This window comes from Gouania willdenowi, chromosome 14 (genome assembly GCF_900634775.1).
Source record: "Gouania willdenowi chromosome 14, fGouWil2.1, whole genome shotgun sequence".
Lineage (NCBI taxonomy): Eukaryota > Metazoa > Chordata > Actinopteri > Blenniiformes > Gobiesocidae > Gouania > Gouania willdenowi.
The window spans coordinates 977,344-992,093 of NC_041057.1; the positions used below are offsets into that span (position 1 = coordinate 977,344).

Sequence of the window (14,750 nt, forward strand, 5' to 3'; positions counted from 1 at the left end):
CACCTATTACGGTGAATAAATCACTATTTTCCGTTTGGTTGTCATGGCAGCTTGAGTAAATCTCTGATGCATTGATGATGGCTTTTTATCGTGCGTGTGCACGTAAGTAAACCAAGGTTTACAAACTCAGGGTTGATTAATCCACTTCATACCAGCTGTAATGAATCAGATACACAGAGTTTATCATCGCTGGGTATGTTGACCCAGAGTTTATGGATCAACTCAGAGTTTGTTAACCCTCCTTTATGGAACACACCTCAGGGCGTCTTGGCTAGCTGGATGCTGTCGTGTAAGTACTTTATGTTGCTTTCTGTGTTTGCATTGAGCGCTTTGTCGGACAGAAATGCAAAATTACACACACACACACACACACACACACACACACCAGTACTCCACACTTTTCCAGTGGTGGCACAGAATTTGGTCGCACCCTTTTTTTGAAAAGGGGTGGGGGTGGGGGGGGGGGGTATACAGTATAGCCATGCATGCTGATGACTAGTTGACTTAACTGGCGTAGCGTAGTTTTGTATGAAGTAAAGACTGACAATGACTTGAGATATTGGCAAAATGTTTTCAGAGTTTAGTGTCAATATTAAGTTTTTCTGCAACAAGCAGTGGCTGAAATAACAGGCAATTTAACAAAAATAAATAAAATAACAGCCAAGCATAACAACAGGTTACATGTATTCTGTTTTTTTATTTTGCAGAAATGCTGGACTTGAATTAACAGTAGCATAACCAATTTAGCATCTGCATTGTTTCACCCCATGGAATTAAATTAATAGGGTCCAGCTCTGATAGTGGGGTCTCCTAAACAGGGCCAGATTAACACTTCGAAACACAAATGCATCACTATATCCTGTTGTCAAAGCCCCTTACTCACATATGACGCTATGAAAATAAAACACATTAACATCTGGAAACCTGTCAATTTCTCTCAAAGACATTATACAATAATATTTATAAACTTAATTTAGTAGTGTTATCACGATCGCCTAGAGAACTACGTCAGTCTCTATGACCGGAAGTACAGTAACACGTCACAAACTGGCGGTTTGGCCTCGTCCCAGCTAAGCTACGTCATCACTTCTTCAGTCCTTATATGGGTGTTTTCTTGTGAAGCTCCAGACCAAGTCCTGAAAAGACCCAAAAATACCAACTAATTAAAATACCATATAAAATAAAAAAGTAATAATACAATAAATTAATAAAATAATTAAATAAATGAATGAATGAATAAATAAATTATTTAGTTAATTTTTATCTAAGAGGTTATTTGGTAAGGAAGGAACTAAGTACATAAGTAATTAGGAAAGAAGGTAACTATATAAATACAATTTGTAAAAGTAACTACATAAGTAATTAGGATAATTATATGTAAGTAAGATAGTAGATAAAAATAAATAAATAGATAAACAAGTAAGGTGTATGAAAGTAACTAAACAAGTAAGAAATTGTACATTTACAGTTTATGTAACTAGATAATAAACAGAAACCACAAAAGTATAGGTACTATATAAATAAGTATGTAATTAAATAAGTTACTAGGCATGTTGGCACCTATATAATAAATGTGTAAAACATTAACTTACTAAGTAAGGTATAGGTAAGTAACTAAATAAATACACAAGTAACCAGATAATAATAGCGTGTGTGTGTGTGTGTGTGTGTGTGTGTGTGTGTGTGTGTGTGTGTGTGTCAGCTGCTGCTACATGCCAACACGTCTCTGCTTTGTCCTATTTCTGCTGCTGGACTCAGTGATGGTCTTTATAAAGACCCTGATCTCACACACACACACACACACACACACACACAGTGCTGGAACATTCCTCTGAGCGGTGTACCTCTATATAAAGAGTCAGAGTGACCCTGGTCCTCCACCCTCATCATGCTGTGTCCACTGCCCATGGAGACCCTCCCTCTGCTGCCACGCCGCAGCCTGTGGCCTGAGCGGAGGCCGCTGTTCTTCCACATGGAGCAGGAGATTCTCCGTCAGCTGCAGGAGGTGCAGCACAGCATGGAGCTGATGGAGAGGCTGCACCAGAGGATCTTTGAGGAGCTGGACCACTTCTCCTCCTCCTCCTCCTCCTCCTCCTCCTCTTCATCCTTCCTTCCCATCAGCTTCCAGTATCTAAACGATGACAGCAGCATGTTTGGCCTGAGCCTGAACACAGCAGAGTTCAACCCAGAGGAGCTGTCGGTCCAACAGGTCAGATTTCAAACTTTCTCACACACTAAACTTTCAAATGTTTGTTAGGACTTAAAAGAAGCTCAATTCAGATCAATTCTGACAAAGTCACATTTACTCAATTAAGTGGAGGAACAGATTTTTTTTATTGTTGTCTCACCCAAAAGGAGCATGATTACTCTCTAACTTCAACCATCAGAGCGTGTCAGCACACTGTTTAAAGGGATCCTCCACTGTTTTTACAAATGTGGCCTAAAACCTTTGAAATGTCCTTATTAAATTATCTATGTCTAACAAAACGCATCATTTTGCACCATATTCGTTTTATTAACTGTAAAAATGTGACTAGTTTATTGTTTTGGAGTCTGTGCACCGCCATGTTGACTCGACATCATTGGTGACATCACTCGCCCCTTTTAGTCCATTGAGTTCTATAAGAGGTGAAGCATTTAGCAGCTTTTTCACCTGCTGCTCAGAGCAGCAGTGGATCCTGGTTGTTTTGTTGCTTCTCTTCTTCATGGCGTTTACGAAACAGCAGAGATGGAACTGTCGCCCCCTGCTCACAGATTTTTTCGGGTCATGAATTTTGTTTATTTACATTTGGTAAACAAAAGATGTTTACATCGAATTTTTGCTGAATTTTGGAGCAATTCAAAGCAGCACAAGTTGTTATTTTGACTAAAAAAGCTGCTTCACCTTATATAGAACTCAGTGGACTAAAAGGGGCGATTTACGTCATCAATGACGTCATTTCACACATGGCGGTGCACAGGGTAAAGTAGTTCTAAAAGTTAATAAAACAAATATGATGCAAAATAATGTGTTTTGTTAAGCATAGATCTTCTAATAAGGACATTTCAAAGGTTTTTGGAAAAGGCATCCAATTGGTTGCCATGGTAGCGTAGACTTGTTAGACCTGTTTTAAGGAGTCTTTCTTGTGCAGCTGAAGTCATGCTTGGATCTGTAGTAAGAGATGGATGATAGCATCTATAAGGGAGAATAAAGGGGAGAGATTTTTGGGGTCCATCCATAAAGTCAGTAAAATGATGGTCTATTGTTCTATGAATCTGTGATAACCACATTTATTTATTCATCTGAATAATATCCACTGTTATCCAGGAATGTTTATTATTATTAAAGTCATCTTAAAGATGGAAATCCTGGTTTTAATCACTAATAAAATGGGTTCAAAGTGACCAAAAATGGTTGAAAAGGTGGTGAAATGGGATTTTAAAAACCACAGAGACTTTTTAAATTGGAGTGGACGAAAATGGAGAAAAAGTGGTGAAAAGGGTTCAAAGTGTCAATATTGGAACAATTAATAATAAGCGAAAATATGCTCATTGTTCCCAAAACATTCATAGTTTCTTGAAGGCATCTGGTGACCCCTCCCAGTGTCTTGCGACCCCAAATGGGGTCCTGACCCCAAGGTTGAGAACCTCTGGTCAAAAGAGAAAAATCTAAACGTTTTAAAAAATGTTGAAAACCAAATAGAAATACTAAATGGAATATTCTCTCTGTGTGGGGGGGGGGGCAGGTGGGCCGCAGGCTGAGGGTCAGCGGCCGCTCGGAGCGGAAACACGTGGACGGGAAGGGCTCGAGCTCCTACAAATGTCAGGAGTTCCGACAGGAGCTCGAGCTGCCGCGCGGCGTCGACCCCGATGACGTCAGCTGCTCATTGGTGGACGGACGGCTGCAGATCCACGCGCTGCGGCAGGGGGCGCTGACGGACGGAAAGGAGCGGATCATCGTGACATCATTACCCCCAAAGACCCCCATCAGCAGCTCAGGGGACCCCCAGAGAGACACCATGTGATCCCTGTCTGTGATATATTAACATGTTATTATTAAATACTTCCGCACAAACAACTAAACACATCAGGTCATTAATTAGTCCTGGATCAATATTTCTTATTGAACAGAAAACGTCATCAAATGTTTGAATAAAAAAAGATAGTTTCATCATTGACCACATTCACACACTACTCATACTGTACTTAGTTACTTCATGTTTTACCATTTCCTAGTAGTTACTACAGAAGGGTTTTAGGGCCAATCATTTTGGGCAAAATCAAGATTAAAGTCGAAATGTCAAAATAAAAGTTGAAATTTCGAGAATAAACTCAAAATACAATATTGTGATAAAGTCGAAGGTTTGTAACTGACGGGGACAAACTTCACTGTTTCGTATTTTGAGTTTATTTTAGAAAAATCAGCTTTTCTTGTCTTTTCAACTTTAATCTCGACATATCAACTTTATTCTTGATTTGCCCAAAATTATTTCCATCATCTAAGTCGGCCTTAATTCGCTTCGTTAATTTGTCTACATGCCTAGTTACTAACAATTATTTAATTATGTATTTATTTACAGTTACTTCTACAGTTAGCTACTTTTCTAGATTATTTTATCTTGTCAGTCATTTAACTGGTTACTTATTTACTTACCTATACATGCCTAGTTATTTATTTAATTATTGGGACGCTGGGCTTGTAATCGGAGGGTTGCCGGTTCAAGCCTCACAGGCCATCACTGTGGGATGTTGAGCAAGTCCCTTCACCCCAAACTGCTCCTCAGGGATGGGTTAAATGCAGAGGACAAATTCCATGTATGTAATAACATTACAGGGCCAATTAAAGGCGAAAGCCCTGATTTAATTTAATTAATTAATTTACATAGCTACTTCTATAATTGCTTTTTTTGTTTCTTTTTAATCTATAGTTGCATATAAAGTCATTTTTCATACTTATTTAGTTACTTACCTATACCTTGTTTACCTATTTACTTATATCTAGTTTGTTACTTATATATCCCAATTCCCTATTTAGTTACTTTTTCATTTATATACTTCCCTTCTTTTCTAGTTATTTACATAGTTCCTTCCTTAATGTATCTTTTTAATTAATTATTGATAGTCATTTATGAGCTACTTACTTATGTAATTACTTATTGACAGTTACAACCTGCCAAACCTACAGAAAGATGAATTCAAAGTCATTAGTTTGGGGAAAATATTGTATATCTGCATCTGAAGCGTAAATATCGTACGTCTCTAATAAGAAACATGGAGAATAAATATAAAACTCCAGTTTTGGTGTTTGTGCGTAAATAGAAACAAACGGAGCAGGACAAACAGTTTTCTGAAGAGTTTAATTCAGTAAATCACAAACACGCACACACACACACTCTCACATGCACGCGCGCGCGCGCACACACACACACACACACACACACACACACACACACACACACACACACACACACACACACACACACACACACACACACACACACACACACACACACACACACACACACACACACACACACACAGTGTCGGTTGCGTGTGTGTCACTGACAGGAATGTGAACAAACACTTAGGTGAACGACAGCATCAGTTTCCACCAAAGCTGCGACCGTGACATCACCACGCCGAGGTCATGTAATGCACATTTTTTAAAATTGAGTTTTGGGTCAAATCGTAATTTTAGCAAAACAGAGGTAAAAATATTGGTTTAAATATTAAATAAATAATGTTTATGCTTAAGTGTTAATGATTTATACAAAGATTCTGCAGATATAATTTGGTTTTAAACCAAAAACAATTAATTTATCCCGTTATTCCAAATACATTTAAAATAACAGATCAAGCCATTATTATTTTATCTATTTAACCATTGGTTTGTTAATATTTAATTTAACATTTATTTACACAATATTTTTTTGTTACTTTGTTGTAACAATGTGCAGCAAAACGTATAAAAAGAAAACTTTTCTAGGATAAGAAGTGTCGTAACTTATGATTGTCCATGTTGCACTTACATCACTCGGCCACTAGAGGACAGTAGGCGCAAACGCTTAAATTTTAGTTAGAATAAAAAGAAACAAATATACTTCCTTCTTCATTTGCAAATAAATTCAGCAACAAATTTGAAGAACTTAGTTTCTATTTATGGTTTATATACAAGTAGGAATAATAATCAACAGTCTATAAGATTATTGATTAATAAATTCATAGATCAATTGTTTACCTCTGTTTCGCTATCATTTCCAACCCAAACGGAATTATTCGTTAAATAATAGCCAAAAACAGAAAATTAAGAGTTGGAATCCAGCCTAATGAGTCTCTGCAGTTACAGCAGTCAGCCACTAGAGGGCGTTAGTTATCTTTGTGTTAATAAATGTGTGCAAAATATTCAAAGAAATCCTAAAATTATTAAAAATGAAACGCCATAAAAACATGATTTTTGGAAGTTTTCAATTTGTTTTCTGAATCTGATTGAAAATAATTTAAAGTGAAGTGGGTATGGCTTGTGCTGTGGTCGGCGTGGCGATGCTACGTCAGACGGCGCTAGTCGCTGACGGTCACTTCATGGCTGTCGTTGATGGCGTTTGATTTGTGCCGCGATTCCGTGCGAACAAAGACAAACTAACGCAAACTGACTTTTTGCTTTTGTCGCTCAGGATTGTGGCGCCAACGCAGCTCGTCCAATGAGAAGGTGTTGTTCCTGAGAGCCTTCGTGTTGTAGAAGAGGCACCAGAGTGTTGGCGGGCGGATGTTTTTCAAAATAAGGTTCCAACAAACAGAGACCAGCCGCATTTACAAAGAGCTCAGTTTTCCTCAATCAGGTTCAGATCCAGTTCTGTACAGTCCCTCTCGAACACGGCCTGCTGCACCACGGCCTCGCGCTTTTCCGACTCCTCCTCTTCTTCCTCCTCGTCTTCGTCGTCGTCTTCTCGACACTCCTCGTCGCTCTCGCTCAGCGGGCCGATGCTTGTTCGACCGAGACACTCGGCCGGCGAGCACGAGCCGCGGAAGTCGCCCATGAACGACTCCATCCCCATGCAAAGGTCGCCGCCGCAGGCCAGCCTGCCGCCGCCGCGCTCCAAACACTGAGGGTCGATGCTGCGCGTCTGTAGGAGGAGACAGAGAGACACACGTAAATATTTATGTTTACATTTTTTAGGGCTGTCACTTGAACCCATTAATTACAGGAATAATAACGCAGTTAATGTTTTGTTTTTTTAATGCACTCCAAACAGCGCAGAACCTTTCTCATTTCAAGATACACAATACAATACAAGACCTGAGACTTTGTGGGCATTAATTTTAGTTGAAACAAAAACACTGGATAGAAAACAAAAGCCTCGATGTGTGAAAATTGTGCAAGAAAAGATTTGTGGATCAGCAGTGTTTTTGCAGCCCCTGCTACCACCTCAATGCTAAACATGTAGCAGCTAGCACCTCAATGCTAAACATGTAGCAGCTAGCACCTCAATGCTAAACATGTAGCAGCGACCACCTCAATGCTAAACATGTAGCAGCTAACACCTCAATGCTAATCTTTTAACCGCTAGCACTTCAATGCTAAACATGTAGCAGCTACCACCTCAATGCTAATCTTTTAACAGCCAACACCTCAATGCTAAACATGTAGCAGCTATCACCTCAATGCTAAACATGTAGCAGCTAGCACCTCAATGCTAACATGTAGCAGCTAGCACCTAAATGCTAACATGTAACAACTAACACTTAAATGTTAACATGTAGCAACTAGCACCTCAATGCTAACATGTAGCAGCTAGCACCTCAATGTTAACATGGAGTAGCTAGCACCTCAATGCTAACATGAAGCAGCTATCACCTCAATGCTAACATGTAGCAGCTAGCACCTAAATGCTAACATGTAACAGCTATAACCTCAATGCTAAACATGTAACAGCTATCACCTCAATGCTAACATGTAGCAGCTAGCACCTCAATGTTAACATGTAGCAGCTATCACCTCAATGCTAAACATGTAGCTGCTACTACCTCAATGCAAACATGTAGCAGCTACCACCTAAATGCTAACATGTAGCAACTAGCACCTCAATGCTAACATAAAGCAGCTAGCACCTCAATGCTAACATGAAGCAGCTATCACCTCATTGCTAAACATGTAGCAGCAATCACCTCAATGCTAACATGTAGCAGCTAGCACCTCAATGTTAACATGTAGCAGCTAGGACCTCATTGTTAACATGTAGCAGCTAGCACCTCAATGCTAACATGTAGCAGCTAGCACCTCAATGCTTAACATATAGCTGCTATCACCTCAATGCTTAACATGTAGTAGCTACCACCTCAATGCTAACATGTAGCAGCTACCACCTAAATGCTAACATGTAGCAACTAGCACCTCAATGCTAAAATGTAGCAGCTAGCACCTCAATGCTAATATGAAGCAGCTCGGACCTCATTGTTAACATGTAGCAGCTAGCACCTCAATGCTAACATGTAGCACCTAGGAGGGACAACGGGCCTAGTGGAGCAGACAGTGTCTCCAATCCACACTGGACGCTCAGACAGGGTTCAGAACCAAAATGAATCAATCCATGAGTGACAAATGAACAAAGTCGGTGGATAATTATTATTTTCTGAAGGAGAGAAAAAGCAACAAGTTTGGTGTTCAATAATTGTATTGATCATAAAAGTGTTCTTACTGTTTTTGATGTGCTAACTTACAGCACTATTTATGGACCTGGTGTTTGTTTTTTTAATCTCTTGACAGCACTAGAGTTTTCATGTTTCACTCTTCCTACGTCAGAGGAGAAGGTCTAACCTGAGTCATCTTGGTGAAGTCCAGGACGGGGCGGGCACACGGGCGGTCGGGGTCGCGGCGTCTCTTCAGCCCAGGTTTGAGCAGCAGGAGGTCACATGGCTGCGAGTGGCAGCGCGGCAGCTGGGGGGGGAGGCTGCGGCGCAGGGACGACGGCGTGCTGCAGGCGGAGGAAGGTGAGGCGGGCACGGGTCCGCCCATGGCCCCGCCCACCATGGCCGGGTATCCCGGGGGTGGAGCCGCCGTTGTTGCCTGGCTGAGTGCTGGGGGCGGGGGGAGGAAGGTGGCGTTGGCCGAGTCTCTGATGAGCACCGGGGAGAGGGAGAAGCGCCGCTGAGGGGGGGGCGGCGGGTGCAGAGGCGAGGGCGAAGATGAGCAGGAGGAGGGGGAGGGGAAGAAGCAGCAGCAAGCTCCGCCCCCTGCCGCCGCCTCACTGGGGTCCCACGGAAAGTTCCAGGGCAGCGGGGAGTCGGGCGACAGCGCGAGGCTAAAGAAGGTGGGGCTGGAGGAGGAGTGCAGCGACGAGTTCAGGGACGAGCTGGGGGCGCGCAGAGGACAAGCCCCACCCACTACGGCCACCCCGGCTCCGCCAGCCACGCCCCCGTGGCACTGCTGGCGGCTGACTGGAGTCCAGACCCGTGAGGCACTCGGCCTCCATGTGTAGCGACAGCGCGACAGGTCCTCCGGCACCGACAGAGAGCGGCAGTGACGCTTCGGGGGAGGGGGAGGGGGCGGTGGCGGGGCCGGGGGGGCAAGCTCAGAGGCCGAGGCGCTCGGTGCCAGGGGCCGCGGTGGCTGGGGGGACGCCCCGTCCAGGGGGTCCACCCCCTCCTGGAGGTGAGCATCGGGGGGCACCAGAGGGAGGGGGCCGGGGGGGAAGCTAGAGCTCAGCAGCCCCCCCTGGAGGCTGGACTTAGAGGGCGGGCAGAGCTGCCAGTAACTGCTCTCTGAAAAAACACAAACAGGGTCACATGATCAATAACCACCAATTTTAGTGTTTTCTTATTATTTTGTTTATTTTTAAGTTACTTTTGACTCAGTAACTATCTCTGCCAAGGAGGTGAGATTTGTGTCAATGTTTATCACTGTTTTTTAGTTCAACTCAAAAACAAATAAAAGATTTGATGAGATTTTCAGGAAATATTCAAATAAAATGAGGAACACGTGATTACATTTTATAGGGATTCAAGAAATCAAACTGATTTTTTATCAGTTTTTTTAAAAAAAATCAATGATTCCCTACGTTCAGCGTTTTGAGCCTCTACAGCACCTCCTGCTGGTGACTTCAATTGTGAAAATCATTCTAAGATTTACCAAGAGTTCATTTAGCTGTATGATCTAATTTTCATAGTCTTAGTCTGAGGATTACTAAATGACGTTCCAGTTTTTTTTTTCACCCTTTCAGAATAAAAGCATGAAAACTCACCCGGCATCAAGCCATCAGGGGGCCAGCGCTCGGCCAGGGTTTTTGGGTCCAGCAGGGACTGAAACACACATTAGTTTTTAGTTTTTGTGATAGAAACAGCTCTAAAGTGTGACTTTTAATTATCCAAATAAAACATAAATTATGTATTTTATTGACCAACTCATAATCCGTCCTTATTCCCACCATTATTTACGGCTGTGTTTACATCTGCCACATCTTCCTTTTTCTGATAGTTTTGGATTCATATCTTTAGGTGAACTACTGCAAAAATCACCTGTGATTAGAGCTGGACGATATGGACCAAAAACTCATATCTTGATTTTTTTTCTCAAAATGGTGATATACAATATAAATCTGGATCATTTTAACTCAAACTAAGTGTCACCAAAAAAAACAATTCAGGGTTAAATTTACTGATGCTAAATACCACATAAGCACATTTATTAACAAACAGCTGCACAATATGTGCCACCTTTGGCTTTTTCTCCTGTAAGGGACAGCATGTGTGAGTGAACGTGTAGTGTGGCTTGTTTAGATGAAGATCTGGGTTAGGACGCACTCAGAAATCCATCTAACTGAGCTTTTCATGCGGCTCTGAGAAGTAGCAAAAGCAGCAACTTCTAAAACAGGAATTTTGTTAAAAAATAAGATACAAAAATATATATTTCAATATAGGCGATAGTTATTTTCTCTCTGGCTAAAATAGAAAACTCGATACATCTTGAATTTCAATATATCGCCCAGCCCTACCAATGAAAACACAAAAAAAACATTTAAATTAACATTAGTGATGAAATCCAAAAGTCTCAAATGAAGGCGAAAAGAACAAAACATGACAATAAATAAACCATTGAAAACTCGTACGACAATGCAACTGGAGGTAGAAACAAACTAAAGCCAAACAATCATGACTTTAAATTAATCACAACAAAGACTAATTAATTCATCCTCAGATACTGGTGGTCGTTACCAGGTGAGCGTCCCCTGGCTGAGCCGGCTCGCCTTCCAGAGTCTGTTTCCTCACGATCCAAAGCAGCAGCGCGACCGCAGCATGGCGGCAGGCCAGTAGGGGGCGATGATGAGAGGCGGAGCCCAGGTGCAGCGAGGTAGGAAAGGGTCCAGTGAGAGAACGCTGGGGGCGATCCCACGATTTGGTCCTTCAAAACTCCTCCTTCTACAGCCTCAGGGCCACAAAGCCCCGCCCACAATTACCAAGGCATTGTCAGACCAGTCGACCAATGGCTCTGCAGCACATGTGTAAGACAGGAAATGAGAGATACAATAAACAATGCAAACAACAAGCATGCTACACCAAATATCTACATAACGATCAATCGATTGATCTAATCCATCCATCCCAGAGGAAACATGTTGCAAAAAAGCAGAAATCCGGTGAAAACATAAAAATTATAAACAAACTAACTGAAAAAAATCCAAAGCTTGTGGGGGAGACAGGACAAACATTTGTCATTTTAATGAAATCCACAGCATTAAATGATGATAAATAATAGTAAATACTAGCAATAACATTTCATAATGTTAAATAAATATGGGACTTTTCCATCACTAAAGTTGAGTGAATTTTCTTATGATGCACAGATGATGTTTTACGTGGAATACATCACATTAACAGTAGGCTTAACGCAGGGTTTTTCAACCTTAGGGTCGTGATCCCATGTGGGGTCACCTGAGATTACTGATTATTTTATTATTTTAAATTGTATTTATTGATCGATTTTTGCAGAATTACAAAAACTATCAAAGAAATAGTCACTTTTTTAAATTATTATTATTATTTTCATTATCTGAGCTAGTGCATACTGTCACTTTGTGCACAAATCTTTACTAATGAGAATACAGTATAAACAATGTGATCAAAACACTAATTTTAAAGGAAAAAAGTCTCTAGGATCGCCAGAAAATTGGGATATAAAAATGGGGTCACGACCTGAAATTGGTTGGGAACCACTGGTTTAACGGGTTAAATCCAATGGAGATACATTTACTGTAAATTCTAATGTGATTATTTAAAATTTTATTTGATTATTTTTATTTTTGGTTGGGGGGGGTTAAGGGATGGACAATATTGGCACAAAAAAAAGCTAAAATTGAACACCTCTATAATACTAATAATCATCATTATTATTATTTTAATATTATTGTTATTATTATTATTATTAATAATAATAATAATAATAATAATAATAATAATAATAATAATAATAATAATAATAATAATAATACACCTACAAAGAGAGAAAAAACGATCCATAATCGATTTAAATATAAATAAAATGAAAGTAAACAGGCAGAAACAATCATAGGTATTTAGCGGGGGACAGTGGCAGAGTAGGCCGGGATCAGTCCGTCTGACTCCGGACTGACAGGCTGACACAGGCCGGTGAGCATCCCTAGCTGCTGATGCTAGCTTGTGGCTAACGCATCCCATTGATCTAAAAGGGGGGATGCTAAGCTGTCTAAGGCAAGAAAACGCCAATATAATCACTTCGTTTTGATTTAAATATGATTTCACTTGCCATCTAGTATATCTATAAAGGTTGGAATAATAAACGAACTGTGTGGGCGAAATAAACCGGGAAGCTCCGCATCCACCGGGAGCACGGCCCGGCGCTGGTCGCCTCTTAGCGCCTCGGCGGCGGCTTGTCTCAGCTGCATCCCGCGGCGGCAGTTAGCAGCAGCGGCTAACGGACCTGCTAGCATCAGTGTTATCAGCACAGAAACAAACAAGCAGCGGAGAGCACAACAGACCCCACAGCAGGGACACTTAGCACCGTGCAAAGCCAACCTGTTCACCGCCTACAGCGCATCCACAACCGGTGCATAAACAGCGGACGCTCCCGAAGCGTGTGGACGGTGTAGCGGATCCACTGGTGCCCGTTTAACTAGTGGTCCGATAGACACCAATCCTCCCCATCATTTTCATTACATTTATTATTTAAAAATATATAAATTAAGGAACAATGATTCTTATTTTTTGTGTGTTTAAGATGTCGAGCTGATCTAATAAAAGTCATACAGTGAGTGTGTGTTATATCGAGAAGCCATTTATATTATTCACAGCCCACTGTAAACAAAGCAACATTAATAATAATAATAATAATAATAATAAAATATATATTTTATTACTGTCACTGTATGTCTGACCTACAACTCTACATTCTTTGCACTATTATCTATAAAAATATTTACAGCTGTTTCTACTCTCTGCTCTTGTGTTATTATCTTGCTGTAAACGTGAGTTTTCCCTCTGGGGATCAATTAAGCAGTAATCTATACATTGGTATTTATAATATAATAAATGCATGTTTGTAAGATTAAAACCAAAAATAATAATGTATAAAAAATGAAATATTTTATATTCTGTGACTGTCACTAAAAGCTACAGTACATTTATAAATGTATGTGCTAAATAACAGTTGACTGTGCTGTAGTCGGTCATCAGATAAGCAGGGCACCAGTTAAAGCGGTACACCGGCCTGTGGCGCTCCCTGCGCGCTGTGAGAGAAACAAAACACCCCGGGATGCTGCGGGAAGCCTCCCGGTCACCCAAACGCAAACACCCGGTCCCACAGGGGCCAACCCGCCCGGTCAGACCGTGTTGCGGAGCTTACCTGTTGGCCAGAGACGGGAGGCGGCCCCGGTGCGTGCAGCAGGCCCGGAGCTCGGTGATCAAAGAGCCGCTCTCCGCTCCACAGTCGGTGGATCACGGTCCGATTCTCCCGGTGCTGGACGTGCACGGCTGGCTCCGAGGATCGGCTCCAAATCACGGCGCGGCGTCACTTAATGATTCTCCGCACATCATAATAATAAAAGTGAGAATAATAACAATAATAACGGAGGGTCGCGTGCACACGCCCGTGTGCGGCGGGCGTTCATAAATCACATTAACGGTACCGGGAGGAGGGGGCGTCACCGGCACCACATGCACCGTATTTACGCTTTATTGGAGCTCAGTCAGCGGCTCCGACACCAGCCCGAGACCCTGGAAACACGCACAGAAATCACAATTAATCCCGCAAGAGTCGGAATAAAGCCCGCAGCGCGGAGGATGATGGGGGCTGTAGTCCTCACGCAGTCTTGTTTACAGCACGGATTCACAACCGGAGGTCCGCGGACCCGTTAACCAACCAGAGACCAAAACACAAACATTTAATCTCCTCCAAACACATGAATAAATCAAAGCAGGGGCGTCAAATTCATCTTAGTTTAGTGGCCAAACAGCACTTTGATCTTTAGTGGGCCACAGATATTATGCAAGAAATCAAGTAATTTTAACCTTATTACCGTAGTTTGCATTTCTATATGTACATAAAAATTAAACATGTAAGAAACTGACAAAATTTAATCAAGTGATAAATATTACTGCAAACAGGATCTTCTCTTTAAATTTACTAGGTTTTGTGAGAAATTTCTATTTAAGCATAACATGTCATAATTTGAGGAAATTCAAAGGATTGAGGTTTAAATCGTTTAACGGTAAATATGACCGGGAAAACTGAGCACCATATGAATTTA

At 41.5% G+C, this 14,750-nt stretch overlaps 2 protein-coding genes across 3 annotated transcripts; one reads left to right on the forward strand and one right to left on the reverse strand.

Annotated features, from left to right (window-relative positions):
* Nucleotides 1-1,853: 1,853 nt before the first annotated feature.
* Nucleotides 1,854-4,162, forward strand: LOC114475798 (heat shock protein beta-11-like). Its single transcript, XM_028466907.1, has 2 exons — nucleotides 1,854-2,209; nucleotides 3,726-4,162. Exons 1-2 carry the CDS (start codon nucleotides 1,889-1,891, stop codon nucleotides 4,002-4,004), a joined length of 600 nt encoding a protein of 199 aa, XP_028322708.1. The 5' UTR covers nucleotides 1,854-1,888; the 3' UTR covers nucleotides 4,005-4,162.
* Nucleotides 4,163-5,440: 1,278 nt separating this feature from the next.
* Nucleotides 5,441-14,315, reverse strand: LOC114475797 (protein FAM53C-like). 2 transcript variants are annotated; one of them, XM_028466905.1, is made up of 5 exons: nucleotides 13,847-14,315; nucleotides 11,185-11,458; nucleotides 10,215-10,272; nucleotides 8,792-9,735; nucleotides 5,441-7,100 (listed from the first exon to the last, which is right to left on the reverse strand). In XM_028466905.1, the coding sequence occupies exons 3-5, from the start codon at nucleotides 10,219-10,221 to the stop codon at nucleotides 6,798-6,800; spliced, it is 1,254 nt and encodes a 417-aa protein (XP_028322706.1). In that variant the 5' UTR covers nucleotides 10,222-10,272; nucleotides 11,185-11,458; nucleotides 13,847-14,315; the 3' UTR covers nucleotides 5,441-6,797. The 2 variants fall into 2 exon arrangements, with proteins under 2 accessions (XP_028322706.1, XP_028322707.1); XM_028466906.1 differs by lacking the exon at nucleotides 13,847-14,315 and having other exon boundaries at nucleotides 11,185-12,419.
* Nucleotides 14,316-14,750: the final 435 nt, after the last annotated feature.

What these genes read in the sequence shown, in the direction of transcription:
- LOC114475797 (XM_028466905.1), bottom strand. An exon ending in ACTTCACCAAGATGACTCAG is followed by an intron (nt 7,101 to 8,791) that starts GTTAGACCTTCT and finishes CTCCTCCTACAG; the next exon opens with ACGCGCAGCATCGACCCTCA.
- LOC114475798 (XM_028466907.1), top strand. Translation starts at nt 1,889, where the DNA reads ATGCTGTGTCCACTGCCCATGGAGACCCTCCCTCTGCTGCCACGCCGC. An exon ending in AGGAGCTGTCGGTCCAACAG is followed by an intron (nt 2,210 to 3,725) that starts GTCAGATTTCAA and finishes GGGGGGGGGCAG; the next exon opens with GTGGGCCGCAGGCTGAGGGT.